The sequence below is a fragment of the Anolis sagrei genome, chromosome 3 (assembly GCF_037176765.1).
Source record: "Anolis sagrei isolate rAnoSag1 chromosome 3, rAnoSag1.mat, whole genome shotgun sequence".
In the NCBI taxonomy this organism is placed as follows: domain Eukaryota; kingdom Metazoa; phylum Chordata; class Lepidosauria; order Squamata; family Dactyloidae; genus Anolis; species Anolis sagrei.
This window is the reverse complement of record NC_090023.1, coordinates 115475289-115490619: the sequence shown is the minus strand read 5'-3', so window position 1 is coordinate 115490619 and position 15331 is coordinate 115475289. Positions and strand designations below refer to the sequence as shown.

At 41.1% G+C, this 15331-nt stretch overlaps 1 protein-coding gene across 1 annotated transcript in view; it reads left to right on the top strand.

The window, feature by feature from the left end:
• Positions 1 to 14981, top strand: part of UBAC2 (UBA domain containing 2) — a 104318-nt gene extending 89337 nt beyond the window's left edge. Inside the window, exons 8-9 of the mRNA XM_060769553.2 lie at positions 8923 to 9045; positions 11841 to 14981. Of these exons, the coding sequence (XP_060625536.1) occupies positions 8923 to 9045; positions 11841 to 11948 (231 nt within the window). The 3' untranslated portion in view covers positions 11949 to 14981. The remainder of the gene's footprint in view (positions 1 to 8922; positions 9046 to 11840) is intronic.
• Positions 14982 to 15331: the final 350 nt, after the last annotated feature.

Here is a 15331-nt window from a genome sequence, read left to right as displayed (position 1 = left end):
AGGATGCACCATGGACGATGGGACTTGCAATACCTGCACTCCTTCCTAAGATCATTATAACTGCCAACAATGATGGATCAGGACCACAATTTACACAGAGAGCCCGCATAACTCACTCTACATCCTGGTGCGGTTTGGAAGAATTTGACAATGGATGATGGGACTTGCAGTCACTTCACTCACTTCCTGAGACCACTGAGACCCTCGCCAATGACTCATCAAGACTAAACTTGGCACATGGAGCTTCAATGACCCACTCTACATCCTGGAGCAGTTTGGAGGACGACAGACCATGGATGATGGGACTTCAAGTACCTCCACTACCCAAGACTGCTGCAAAACTCATCTAATGACCAATCAAGACCAAAGTTGGCACACAGAGCCCCCATGACCCACTCTACATCCTGCTGCAGTTTTGGAGAAGGGTGGACCATGGATGATGGAACTTCCAGTACCTTCACTCACATTCTGAGACCTCTGCAAACCTCATCCAATGATGGATCAAGACCAAACTTGGCACATAGACCTCTCATGACCCACTTTACGCCCTGGTGTTGTTTGGAAAAATTTGGAGATGGATGATGGGACTTGCAGTACCTTTGCTCACTTCCTGAGACCACTGAGACCCTCGGCAATGACTAATCAAGACTAAACTTGGCACATGGAGCTCCAATGACCCACTCTACATCCTGCTACAGTTTGGAGGAGGACAGACCATGGATGATGGGACTTCAAGTACCTCCACTACCTTCAAAACATTGCTGCAACCCTCTTCTAATGACCGATCAAGACCAAACTTGGCACACAGAGCCCCCATGATCCACTCTACATCCTGCTGCAGTTTGAAAAGGGATGGACTTTGGATGAGGGGACTTGCAGTACCTTCACTCACTTACTGACACCACTGCCACCCTCATCTAATGACTGATAAAGACCAAACTTGCCACACAGAGCCCCCATGACCCACTCTATATCCTGCTGCTGTTTGTAGGAGGATGGCCCATGGATGATGGGACTTCAAGTACCTTCACTCACTTCCTGAAAATAATGCAGCCGTTATCCAAAGACCAATAAAGACCAAACTTGGCATACAGAACCACCATTACCCACTTTCTCTAATAACCCGGGCAACGCCGGGTCCCCAAGCTAGTATATAATAAAGAAGAGTGTTTGTTTGTATAGGACAGAGGAATTGTGGAGGGAGGGCGGAAGTGTATGTGCCAGCGTTCTGATTGGCTGCCGTTGTGGTGCTATTTGCATATGGTCTCTGATTGGCCAGCTTCAATAGGAGCCCCTGGTGGAGAAGAGGGTTCATGGCAGAAACGGGGCATGACAGAAGGAAATTTGCATATGGTCTCTGATTGGCCAGCCTCATTTCCAACATTCCGAGATGAAAAGAGAGGAAAGGAAAGGCCGGGGGCTGGGTCAGAACACTACCAATATAGACGAAACTTGGCACACAGAGCCCCCATCACCCACTCGACATCCTACTGCAGTATGGAGGAGCATGAACCATGGATGATGGGACTTGCAGTACCACCACTCACATTCTGAGACCGCTGTTAACCTCATCCAATGACTGATCAGGACCAAACTTCGCACATAGACCTCTCATGACCCACTTTACGTCCTGGTGTGGTTTGGCCGGGGATGGACCGTGGATTATGGGACTTGCAGTACCATTGCTCAATTCTTCAGACCACTGCAACCCTCATCCAATTACCGATAAAGACCAAACTTGGCACACTGAGTCTCCATGACGCACTCTACATCCAGGTGCAGTTTGAAGGAGGATGCACCATGGACGATGGGACTTCCAATACCTGCACTCCCTTCCTAACACCATTACAACTGCCAACAATGATGGATCAGGACTACAATATACACTGAGAGCCTGCATGACCCACTCTACATCCTGGTGCGGTTTGGAACAACACCAAACTTGGCACATAGACCTCTCATGACCCACTTTATGACCTGGTGAGGTTTGACTGTGGATCGTGCATGGATTTTGGGACTTGCAGTACCTTCGCTCAATTCCTGAGACCACTGCAAAACATCATCCAATTTCCGATAAGGACCAAACTTGGCACACCGGGTCTCCATGATGCACTCTACATCCTGGTACGGTTTGGAGGATGATGCACCATGGACGATGGGACTTAGAGTACCTTCACTCAGTGAAACCACTGAGACCCTCATCCAATGACTGATGAAGACCAAACTTGGCACACAGAGCCCCCATGGCCAACTCAACATTCTGGTGAGGTTTGGGAGAGAACAGACTATGGATGATGGGACTTCAAGCACCTCCACTCACTTCCCAAGACTGGTGCAACCCTCATCTAATGACCAATCAAGACCAAACTTGGCACACAGAGCCCCCATGAGCGACTCTACATCCTGGTGCTGTTTGGAGGAGGACGGACAATGGATGATGGGACTTGCAGTACCTTAACTCATGTTCTGAGACTGCTGTGATCCTCATCCAATGACTGATCAAGACCAAACTTAGCACACAGAGCCCCCATGACCCACTTTACGTCCTGCTGCAGTTTGAAAGGGGATGGACTTTGGGTGATGGGACTTGCAGTACCTTCACTCACTTACGGACACCACTGCCACCCTCATCTAATGACTGATAAAGACCAAACTTGGCACACAGAGCCCCCATGACCCACTCTATATCCTGCTGCTGTTTGTAGGAGGATGGCCCATGGATGATGGGACTTCAAGTACCTTCACTCACTTCCTGAAAATAATGCAGCCGTTATCCAAAGACCAATAAAGACCAAACTTGGCATACAGAACCGCCATTACCCACTTTCTCTAATAACCCGGGCAACGCCGGGTCCCCAAGCTAGTATGTAAATAACTCTCATGGATTTAGGAAGATGGCTTTCTTGTGCTGAGCTTGGACATACAGGGAATGCTGCTCTCTCAAAACGAAGAGTATAGTTTAGGATGGTTGTTATTTCTGTTTCTACTGTAAGGTAAAGGTAAAGGTAATCCCCTGACATTAAGTCCAGTCATGTCTGACTCTGGGGTGTGGTGCTCATCTCCATTTCTATGCCGAAGAGCCAGCGTTGTCCATAGACACCTCCAAGGTCATGTGGCCGGCATGACTGCATGGAGCGCCGTTACCTTCCCGCCAGAGCGGTACCTATTGATCTACTCACATTTGCATGTTTTCGAACTGCTAGGTTGGCAGAAGCTAGGGCTGACAGCGGAAGCTCACGCCGCTCCCTGGAATCAAACCTGCGACCTTTCGATCAACAAGCTCAGCAGCTCAGTGCTTTAACCCACTGCGCCACCCCTTCAATTCCCTTTTATTCTATCAGTGTGAAATATCAATGTAATGCTTTACTGATTCCGGCATGATGTTAATGTTTTGTCCAGTTGTGAAGTGTCGTAATTATATGTGATCTTAAATTGTGGGATAGTTTTTTTTAAAAAAAATACAAATGAAGAAACACACAAAATTAGTTTTTCCTCTTAACTTCCCTTCCTGTTAATTTGAAACTAATGATTTAAATGGATTTTTAAGTGGTGGTGATCCACTAAGTTTAATGACTTCTTCTTTGCCACAGCTTGTTGTAGAAAGTACCTTCAAAAAAGAAATCCTTTTAAAACATATTTCTTTCAAGAAACTATTGTTTCTTGTTCTTCCAAACTTTCCTAACATAAGAAGCGTATAGATTAAAGAAATCACTGCCCAAAGGAGGAACAATCCAAGTAGATAAAAATAGATTCCTTTAAAGTGGGAACCCTGGGAAATGAGACCTAAAGTCTCAGCAGGAAGGAAATCAAATTCCTATAGAAACAGGAAAGGAGTGGAGTTTTTTTTTCCACAAATCTGAGCTAAAGGGAGAAGAAATCCAGTCTTCCCCTGTGACCCATACGCACATAACACACGGGGACTATAATGAAAGCTAAATTCTCAAAGATATCCAGATATTTGTCAAAGGTCTTATTAATGTAAGACAGAGGTAGTCACTAATGAAAGGCAATAGGTGATTCAGTGTTAAATCTGCTAAGATAGCAGGAAATTTTAGAGTAAGAGTACAGTAGAATATGCCTACAGCTGCTTCACATTTTATATCTTGTGGAATGAGTCCCCTCGGGGAGATAGGGCGGGTTATAAATAAAGCATCATCATCATTTTATTGACACAAAAACACAGTATGACACAGCAAACGAGATATATATGCTGGGTTTCAAATAATAATAATAATAATAATAATAATAATAATAATAATAATAATAATCGGCACACTGGGTGCAGTCCCTAAAGACCTTGGCCTGCACTTAAACACAATCGGCGCTGACAAAATTACCATCTGCCAGTTGCAGAAGGCCACCTTATTGAGATCTGCACGCATTATTCGCCGATACATCACACAGTCTTAGACACTTGGGAAGTGTCTGACCTGTGATCCAATTCAACAGCCAGCAGAGTGTCTTCTGTGGACTCATCTTGTTGTGTTTCAAATTATAATAATAATAATGCTTATTATTATTATTATGAAAAACAACTTTGCAAAGTCTGGCAAAAGTAGAAAGAGATATTTTCTTTCTTTAAAGGGACAACTATGGATGCTGTGTGTGTCAGAAATCCTTAAAATAGGGAAGATTCTTGGTACCATCTGCATTTCTTCTATTCATGGCTCCTTCCTGCAGCTATACAAGAAAAAGACCCAATATCTATCCATGGTGCAATGTGACTAGGAATTGCCTTTCAATGCAAGATAATTACAGGGAAGCAAGCTGAATTCAAAATAGTGCTTCAGGTGAGAAGTGTTGTTTTCCCAAGACTTTAAACAGATATGACAAATGTAATTCATAGGTCATACTTACCAAACCCCTAATATCTCTTTGTGGCCTTGCCTCTGCTCTTCAAACATCTGAAACCCCCAAATTAGTGAAAAAGCCTCCCAAATTAGTGAAAACGTGCGCATTGTTGTACTTTATGTTCCTGCAACCCTACAAAAGAGAAAGTCTCTTGTGAGCTGAGCCTCCCAAAGAGACAACTCAGCATTAGTGAAAAAGAAGATAAATCAAGCCAAAACTTCTTTGTGATCATGCCCAGAACACTGAAAATATGGCAGTGTGCGCAACTACTAGGGAAACGAAATTCAGTCCTAACGCGTTGTGCATCTTTTAAAGAAGCCATCCCCTTAATCCAGTCTTTCAAACTAAATGTGTATAAACTCCTCAGACACAGTTGACGACTTTTGGCAAATTGTGGCTAGAATCAGTGAAAGTCATACAATGCAGCCAATTTCAATACATTTTCCTCTGTGACTCTAAAGAAATGCTATTGTTTTATTATTTGTGAGTAAAAGACAATGGTTACTTCAAACTGCAGTGCTATAATTATCTGGCAGTACATCTTATACATTAAGTGGAAGTTATTTTCCACTGAGAGAGCAATTTTTGTGTAATGTGGACGTATAAGGAGCATAATAGTAAATACTGTACTGATCAGTCTTATACAACTTTGAAACACAGGTCTAAGAGTTGAGGTTTGGTGGGACACCAGCACCTTTTTGCAGAGAAGGCTAAAGGTGTTGTGAAACTACTTCCAATGTCATTGCCCTCCCATGAAAATCTGCTTTTGTGAAATGAATCAAAATGAAATTCTTTGTTTTGAGAAATATATGTTATGTTGACTCCCTGTTCTCTGATCATTCCAGCTTTACATTCCCAGGTGGCATAAAATATTTAATAGTTAGGTTACCTTAAGAGCATAGAAGTAGTTAGGTTACCTTAAGAGCATAGAAATAACTACTAACAAGTTATATGCAATTAGTTCTTTTTCCATAGTAATAAAGATGCAACTGAGTTATGTTTTAATTGTAACATAACAAAAAAAACCCTATTCTTTTCAGATGTAATTATTAAATATTTTATGCCACCTGGGAATGTAGAGCTGGAACAGGAAAACATCCCTGGAATGTTTTTGTGTTGCTATGTGAGTTTTTATCATGTTTACTGCAGCTAATACATGGCAAAGGGTAGATTTTGCTAGCTTCCAAAGTTTGCTACCCATATACAATTGAATAATGAAAACTTCTGTTTTTCTTTACAGTTTTTTACTGTGCCCCCCCCCCCCCAACACACACACACATTTTAGTAGCTATGCAGAAAACATGTTTTGACAACATTTGGTTGGAATGCATTTTCTGTACTGTGACTTTTGAAAAACTGCACAGAATTAACCTCTGACCTGGCAATATTCTGGTTATTACTATTCACAAATTGTTCTATTTCTCTCTGCTTTTATTAATTGATTTTGCAACAAATGTGAGAGAAATGTGAGAGAAATGACTTACACAAATGTTTGTAAACATAACTTTTAATGCTCTAAATAGTGCCCTAATTTAAATAGTTAGCCGTACCCACACATACCCGATGTGTATTAAAAATAATTTGTTTGCTGAAGCATGCAAGACTGTACTGCTTTTTGCATGTGACAAGAAAAAATAAGAATGAATAAATGTTTAAAATGTCTTGATAAAAAAAACACACACAAAGTTGTGGCATGGGTTGTGATCAGCTATAGCCCCAAGCTTTAGCTTCTTAAAATGCAAATAATGATATCAGTTAGAAGTCTTGTTTTTATGTTTTGGATGTTGATCCGGGTGGGTGTGGATGGGTGTGATTGAGAGAGGAAGAGGCCTTTAATACTGACTCATAGATGTGCTAACATATCAAAATGGTAACAGGCCTTTACAACACCTAGATGTGGTTTCATGCACAACGCTTCAGTTTTTAGAACTTTTAGAACAACATTTCTACCACTGCTTTTAAATTAGGGGCCAGTTGTATGCTCCAAAATAGTGAGGGTACTTCCATTTCAGAACGTTGACATTTTACATTTTACAGTCAAAATTGGGGAAGGGTAAAATGATCTCATGCTACAGCTATCTTTGATACTATCTTTCTAATAATAATAATGTTATTTATTACCTGCCTTTCCTGATGGCTCGAGGCAGGGAACAACAAAGTAAAAAACATATGAACATAAAATATATACAATAAATTGCATAGATAAAAACACAAAAAATATATTTTAAAAACCTGCACCAAGAATGTAAAACAAAACTCATGATTGAAAGTTTATTGGATAGGCTTGCTGGAAGAGATGGGTCTTCAATTGCATTTTAAATTCTGACATAAAGTGTGGTATGCACTGAATTCCCGCCCCCCTCCCTGCACACACACACACACACACACACACACAATTTCTTTATATTTGATATCAGCAGAAATACCTAGCTTTGCAAGAATTACAAAATCACTTAGCCCTACATATCTATCCCAGTGTTCTTTTCTCTTATATCTATCTAGACCAGTGGTTCTCAACCTGTGGGTCCCCAGGTGTTTTGACCTACAACTCCCAGAAATCCCAACCAGTTGACAAGCTTAGGATTTCTGGGAGTTGAAGGCCTAAACATCTGGGGACCCACAGGTTGAGAACCACTGGTCTAGACTCTTTCTGTTTCCCACTTTGACCCAAATGGTCTTCCCTTGCCCACTTAATCACTAACCCAGCCAGTCTTCTACCTCATCCCCACCTACCTACCTACTTACTTGATGAGTCTTTCTCTCCTATTGGAAATCCTGTGCCATGGTGGTTAATAAGGTCATCCATCCCTGCCACCATCGTGTCTGCACAGTGTTTTCCAGGGCAGCCCTCACTGAGTGGCATTTTGTGCTCTGCTCCAGAAGAAAAGAATACAGACCATTTGATAACCCACTGGGAATAATTTGCATGACCCTTTGCTGACAAAATTATTCAGATCCTCTGTGATCTGGAGGCTGTTGTTGATACAGGTCCAGTGCATCTTCGCTACTGCTTGTTCTGGGCAAATGGTAATGTTTCAGTTTGTACCGCCTAAGAATGTAGACAGCATCCTTGGAGAGGCAAGTCACCATATGCCACTTGCACCTGTGTTCTTGCTGATTCATAAAAGTAGCTAGAGGACATCAGGCTAGTGACAATGAAAACTACTGCAGACTTCCAAGCTGACTAAAACCTGTTATGAGGTCATAACTTTTTTTTAAAAAAACCCTCCCCGAACCCCTCCAAATTAGAACATTACCACCCACTGTCCAATATCACTTTCTTCATTAAGGTGCCTAAGCTCATGGTATCTTCTCATCTCCAGGGTTTACTGAATGATAGGGATTATATCAATGTGTTACACTCGAGACCTGTGGCCTGAATCCGGCCCACCATGCAGATCCATTGGTTACAATTCAATTTCTGGGTAGAATTCACATTGCATGATATCAATTCACATTACGACTGATAAGAGCCTGCCTGAGTTCTGAAATCTTTGAAGGGCGGTCTTTCTTTTCATCCCACCACTGACATTGGTGAGGGTACAAGATAGTAGACTTCCTAAGTGGCTACTCCCAAACTGTGAAGTGCTCATCTCCATTGGGTTAGACCGGCCCATTTTGCTATTCTCCTACTGGCAGGCAAAAATCTTCTTATTTAGACAGGACTTTGCGTGTTAACTAGCAGTGGCAGAAGGATCTTTTAATGGGATGTGCTGTTTTTGTGTTTTGAATATGATCTAAACTGCCTTAAATGAATATTTTAATAAATTCATACGGTACTACATTTTTAGTTGTATTCTATTTTAATCAATACCTTGGGTTCCATGGCAGGAGAAAGGTGGGATGTAAATTGAACAAAGGAATGTGTATTAATTGCCTGTTTTTTACATTCTTGTAGCTATGATGAAAGCAAGGACAGAGACACATATTATCTGTTGTTATTTTTGTTATTGATTCACACAGTTTTATGTCTGTCTTAAACTTGATTTTAACCTGAAATTGACCTGAAGTTGCAATTTTCTTGCCGTTTTATTTTTTTGAATAATTTAAAATTTGAAATATTGCTTATAGGGTGGAATAATTAACTGGAACCGTCTCTTCCCTCCTTTACGCCATCGGCATAATGCAAACTATCAGGACAATCACCAGCCTGAACACGAAGGACTGCCTCCAGCTGAGGTTTCTGAAGAACAGGTAAAACACACACACACACACACACACACATTGTGATTGTCTTGATAAAGGAGGTAAAAACATCAATGTTGTCTGGTAATTTTGATTACATTAGGGTATATATTGTTTCCTACACGTCCTGCCCAATAAGCAGAATAAGCCCTGGATGCTAGAAGGTAATGGTGGCAGCCTTCTGGCTGTTCCTTTCAAATTCCTTGGCGGTTGTTCCCCAATACCACTATGGAATAAAAATGCATATGCCACACATATCCTGAGCCTCTAAGTGTGCGTTCTATCTCAGATATGATATAAGATACTGTGTGTATTGTTCCTGTTGCTGTGTGCCTTTAAGTTGCTTCTGACTTAGGAAAGGTTTTTCTGGAGCTGAAAGTGTGTAACTTATCCAAGGTGGGTTTTCATGGCCAAATGGGGAATCAAACCCTACTCTCCAGAGTTGTGATCTAACACTCAAACCACTACACCATGCTGATTTTCTAAAATATATTAGCCCACTGTAAACATTAGTATGAAGACAACTTCTTTGCATGGTTGGGCAAGAGATGTCATACTTGCCACAGGAAGCAAAATTTCTGAGACCTTCCTTGCTGCACTGGCCTGTCTAACAGGAAGCATGGAAAGTGTGCCTCTCCTTTGTGCCGAATGTGGAAATCCATGTGCTCTGTACCATTTGAGCTGATGCCACTGTGGCCGGTCAGACTCAGAGTATGGGAATAATATAGCAGGTGGAAGGTTGAACTAGTGTGTATTTTATTTCTATATATTAGTATTTTTTGGCTGCTAACTGAAACAGTATTTGTGGTATCATATACAAAATGATTGGGGATAATTTTTCAACTTAAGGTATAGCACCTTGCAAATTCAGATAATGAGGCACACTTTGAGAAGAGGGTAGGGAAAAAGGGGAAAAAGAAAGTTCAGGTCCATAGTGATGGTATGCACTGGAAATGAATTTAAAGGTTTTGGGACCAGAGAGTACCGAATGGCATTTAGCCCTATTTAGAATTTGGAAAAACTGCTTTTTGGGCTTCCAGCTCCCAGCATGTGCAAACACAGGCCTTTTGTCATTTGCGTCTCTGTTCCATTGAGGGTTGTTGTTCCATACCTCTATGGGATAGTGGTGAAGGATGTTTTGGTGACAACAGTTGGGATCAGAAAAGTAGCAAGAATGAAAAACATTAAACTCTCCTTTCTCCCTCTCCTTCGCTCCTGAGGTGCACTCTCCATGAATCAGAAATGACCCGCAGGCACACAATAAGAACAGCTACATTAATTAAAGTGGTCCTGCTCGGATTTCAAAATTTTGTTACAGCTGTGCTCCGAGAACAAATTTAGGTGCTCTCTGAATTAGCACATTTCTCTCACAGAGGCAGTCGCACTTCAGTTTTCACTGAGGAAATTGTTTTAATACCTCTCTGTTTGAAAGTTTCACTGCCTCAAAAAGTCACATTGGGGGAAAGAACATTAAAGCAGAGTTCTTACACTGCTGCACCGCAGGGTTTTTTTCCCTTTTCCCTGCCAACAGATTGCATTGGTGAAACCCATTTGACAGCCTTCCCTATCACCAGCACCAGACGTCCAGAAAATGGGTTAAGAGGAGACATATGTTGCAAGGCTTCTTATGTTATTCCAGCAATGCAAGAAAGGAAGATGTAGTGGGATACTGTGAACATCAGGTCTTAAGGAGAGCAGGTCCATGAAGGCCTGTATTTTTTATGCGCTATTGATTTTACTTATGTCATTGTATTTATACGTACTTACATATTGTTGTCTGTATGTAGCACTTGGAGTGCTTCTGTGAGCTGTACTGAGTCCCTTTGGGGAGGTGGGGGCAGGGTACAAATAAAGATATTATTATTATTACTACTACTACTACTACTATTACTATCATTATTGCCTTAGACCAAGGATCCCCAAACTAAAACCAGGGGTCCCCAAACTCCCTACAAGGATCAGCTTAAAGAGCTGAGTATGTTTACCCTGCAGAATAGAAAGTTGAGAGGAGACATGATAGCCATGTATAAATATGTGAAAGGATGTCATAACGAAGGGGAAGCAGGCTTGTTTTCTGTTGCCCTGGAACAGACCTCACAACCTCTGAGGATGCCTGCCATTGATGTGGGAGAAACGTCAAGAGAGAATGCTTCTGGAACATGGCTGTACAGCCTGGAAAAATCACAGCAACCCTATGTGTGGTATACATGGGAATTTATTCATGTTTTTATCAAACTATGGTACATCCCCCACCCCAAGAGTCTGCTGGACCATGAATCGGCCCTCTGCTTAAAATGTTTGAGGACCCCTGCCTTAGACTTTTAAACTCTTGGGCTTGCTGCCACATCTGTACAAGGACACTATTCTTTATCAAGATACTACATTAGAATCCTGGAGTTGGAAGAGACCACATTGACCATCCAGTCCATCCCCTGCCATGCAGGAAAAGCACATTCAAAGTACCCCTGAGAGATGGCCATCCAACCTCTGTTTAAAAGCCTCCCAAGGAAGGAGCTCCCACCAGACTTCGAGGCAGGTGTATCCACTGTTAAACTGCTTCTCCTGCAGTTAGTAAGTTCTTCCTAATGTTCAGGTGGAATCACCTTTTCTGCCATTTGAATCCATTGCTCCAGGTTCTAGTCTCCAGGGCAGCAGAAAACAAGCCTCCTTCCTCTTCCTTGTACTCCATAGACTTACTCTCAGTGACTTGTTTAAACCATGCTATTGTGCTGCATGCTTGCTTGTACTTCAGATAAAGATTTCTTTGTTCTTTTATTCTTCACCTATCCTTATTTCTTTGGCAGGTTGCACGGCTCATGGAAATGGGATTCTCCCGGGTCGATGCTTTGGAAGCTTTGAGGGCTTCAAATAATGACCTTAATGTAGCCACCAACTTTCTGCTTCAGCACTGATGACTAGTGAAGAATTGACATATTTGGTGCGTTGTCCAAAGGAGAACCTTAACCATTTGCGGAATACGTTCTGGAATGTCTCAATCAAGAAGAGGACGTTCTCTCTTTACATGTGACATATCAGAGCAGAAATGGATGATACTGGAAATATCTCACCTTTGAATGGGGAAGCTTTCTGGCTAGGCTGCACTTAAAAATTACTTTAAAGCAATTTAAATATAAAAAAACCTTCATTATTTGAAAAACAGGGAAAGTCCCCCCCCCACGCCTCCCCCCCCCCCCAATAATTAAGAAGCAGAAAAAAATTGTGACACCCTCTTTTTTCAGGAATTACAGTCTTATACTCTTTTTCTGATCTTAAATATTCTTGTACACTGTGTTTAATTCACCACCTTTGTTAGCGCTTTAAGAATAATGCATAATTCCTGGGCCCTTGCAATGATGAAAGAGTAATGTATTCGGAGGGCTCTGATAATATTTATGGAATAGAGTAAAATAGATTGAGGGCATGAAATCAGATAAGGAAAAAGGAGAAGGAAAGCAGAAAGATTTATACCAAAATAAAATTGAAGGAGGGTTCGTTAATAGTGTAGGATGAGTGATAAGAGAAAAATATTCATGGCTATTGCTTTAGCTATATGTTTCTGTGAATGTTTCTTAAGCAAACAAATTATAAAAGGTCTGTTTGGAGTTCAGAGTACGGAATTCAGCAAAAGGAATTCTAGCCATGCTCAGAGGCATTCTCTTGTTTTCCAGGGCAGAGCTTTGGCATTCAGTATAGATCCTCTATGAATTATGGTGAACAATGGCTCAGATCAAGCCCTTTACATGGATGTACTCTCTCTCCATGGCATTGAAACCTGAATACTTGAAGTTTTTGTCGTCACCTGCATAAAGGAAAAGAAAACTGCATGTAAATTATCTCTATTTTATTGGTACTGGATACAGAACTGGAACACTATATTTTTCCGTCTCAAATTGCACCACTAGTTTAGTCCTTTCTGAGAGAAAGCCTTTGACCCATTTTGTGTGCACCTAATTAGAAGTTTGTGAGTAAACCTTTCTTTATCCTAATCACAGTTGAAACTAGAATAAGGGTATGGAAATCGTTCCCACAGAATGAAGGCTGTGAGAACGGTTAACTGCAAAGAACATCTATGTATTCACTTTTCAAAAACACTTCTGTGCTATGCAATAATGTATGTGTTTTTTTTTTCAAATACTGTGGTTTATAGACACTGTATATTGTTCAGATGTTATCTTGGTGATCTTTTCATACTCAGTGCCTACTGCATGCATTCTCTTCTAGGTATGACATATCTGATTCCAGGATCACATCTTAGCATGTGCTTTTGGTGAGAAAGATTTATAGAGACAGCCTAAGACAGGGATTCTCAACCTGTGGGTCCCCAAGTGTTGTGGCCCACAATACTAGAAATTCCAGCCAGTTTATCAGCTGTTAGGATTTCTGGAAGTTGAAGGCCAAAACCTCTGGGGATCCACAGGTTGAGAACCACTGGCATAAGACTTGGCAAGGTGGAAAAAATACGAAAACACTACCATAAACTCTGCATACTTGCTGTGGTAGTTGTGTTGTGGTTCCACAGAAGGGTTCTATGCACATGTTGGGACACTTCTATAGCTGGGCAACAGTTTTGGTGGGAGCCTGAACCTAACCACCAAAATTGCATTGCACAACAATCACCAGGTCCCCACATTGGGGATGGCGGGAGAGGTCACACTTAAGAGGTCCTGGAGGCCCAGGCTGCAATCTATGTTATTCAGGAGGAGGTGTGAAATTGGGAATATATGATAGCATAAACTATATTGCTTAGGGATATGTATAAAACTTGTTTCCTTGTGTCAGGAAATTGTCCAGATCTTATGCAGCATTAAAGAACAGCTTGAAGCAATGTTCTGAACTGATCTGCCTTAACAGAAATGCTGTCTCTAGAAAACTCTGTGTTTATACAATTAAACTAGAACTGAGACTAGGAAATGCAGGGATTTAACATTTCATATTTTGTCGAAGGCTTTCATGGCCAGAATCACTGGGTTGCTGTGAGTTTTCCAGGCTGAATGGCCATGTTCCCGAAGCATTCTCTCCTGACGTTATGCCCACATCTATGACAGGCATCCTCAGAGGTTGAGGGGTCACTTGCCTATTTTCCAACAGACCCTTCAACTTCTGAGGAGTTTCCAACAGACCCCTCAACCCCTAGACTCTGAGGATGTCTGCCATAGATCTGGGTAAAACGTCAGGAGAGAATGCTTCTAGAACATACAGCCCAGAAAATTCACAGCAAACCACTGATTTAATGTTTCTTCAGTTGACATGGGCCATGATATCAAGAACCACAATCCCAGAGGTTCTTGTACATAGACAAAAGCAGTGACGCCTGGTAGAGGGGCAAAGGGAAAAACTGTTAAGATAGTGAGAGCAAGCTAGCCTGTTAGAGCAATCAACAACATTTGTTTTATATTCTTTCTGTCCAAAAAGAGTCTAGGGAAGTGGGAAAACGTATGAAATGTCGAAGTTACAAAGCATCCCACTGATGTTCCTAAGATTTTTTTTCTATGTAAATGTTCCTCTAAGGCTACTGTTGTAAAAGGATGTGAACTACCCTCATTGTGTCCAAAGCTCAATAGTTTTTTTTTGTGACTTTGTGGAAGGTAATAGATATTTCAGCAAGCTAGCAGAAATCCAAAAATAGAGGTGTTCTGTGATGGGAAAAGAACAGAAAAGTTACCTGATCTTCTTATCTACTGAATGTGCAAAAGAAATTGACTTGGGACTAATTCATTGGATATTATTTGGCCTAATGTGCGTTATTAGATTGATTCATTCATTTGAATATTAATAATAAAAGTTTTGACAGCATAACTGCTTTATTAATGACCCAAAAGGTACAAAGTAGTTGCATATGTATATGATTTTCAGGACGGATGTTATTGTCAACCAAAATATCAATATTAAATATCAACAGAATATGTGACAATAATTTCAGAATTAAATCAGGCTTTTTTCATGGTTCTGATGATTGTATGTATGAGATGAGGAACTGGGGGAAGAGGGATATTATTACCACTTTATAACAGGGCCCTCTATTTTTTAAAAAATAATGTCCCTTGGAACCTGGCAAAAAGTTGTGAAAACTTGCTCTCTGGGCTATGGGATGACACTGTTCCCTTTTATGCCTCATCCCATTTCTTTTTTTTAAAGCTTTTTAGTGTATATACACCAAGGAAACATAACCTTAAACTTTTTTTAGTGTCAGGAGCAACTTGAGAAACTGCAAGTTGCTTCTGGTGTGAGAGAATTGGCCATCTGTAAGGACCTTGCCCAGAGGATGGCTGAATGTTTGATGTTTTACCATCCTTGA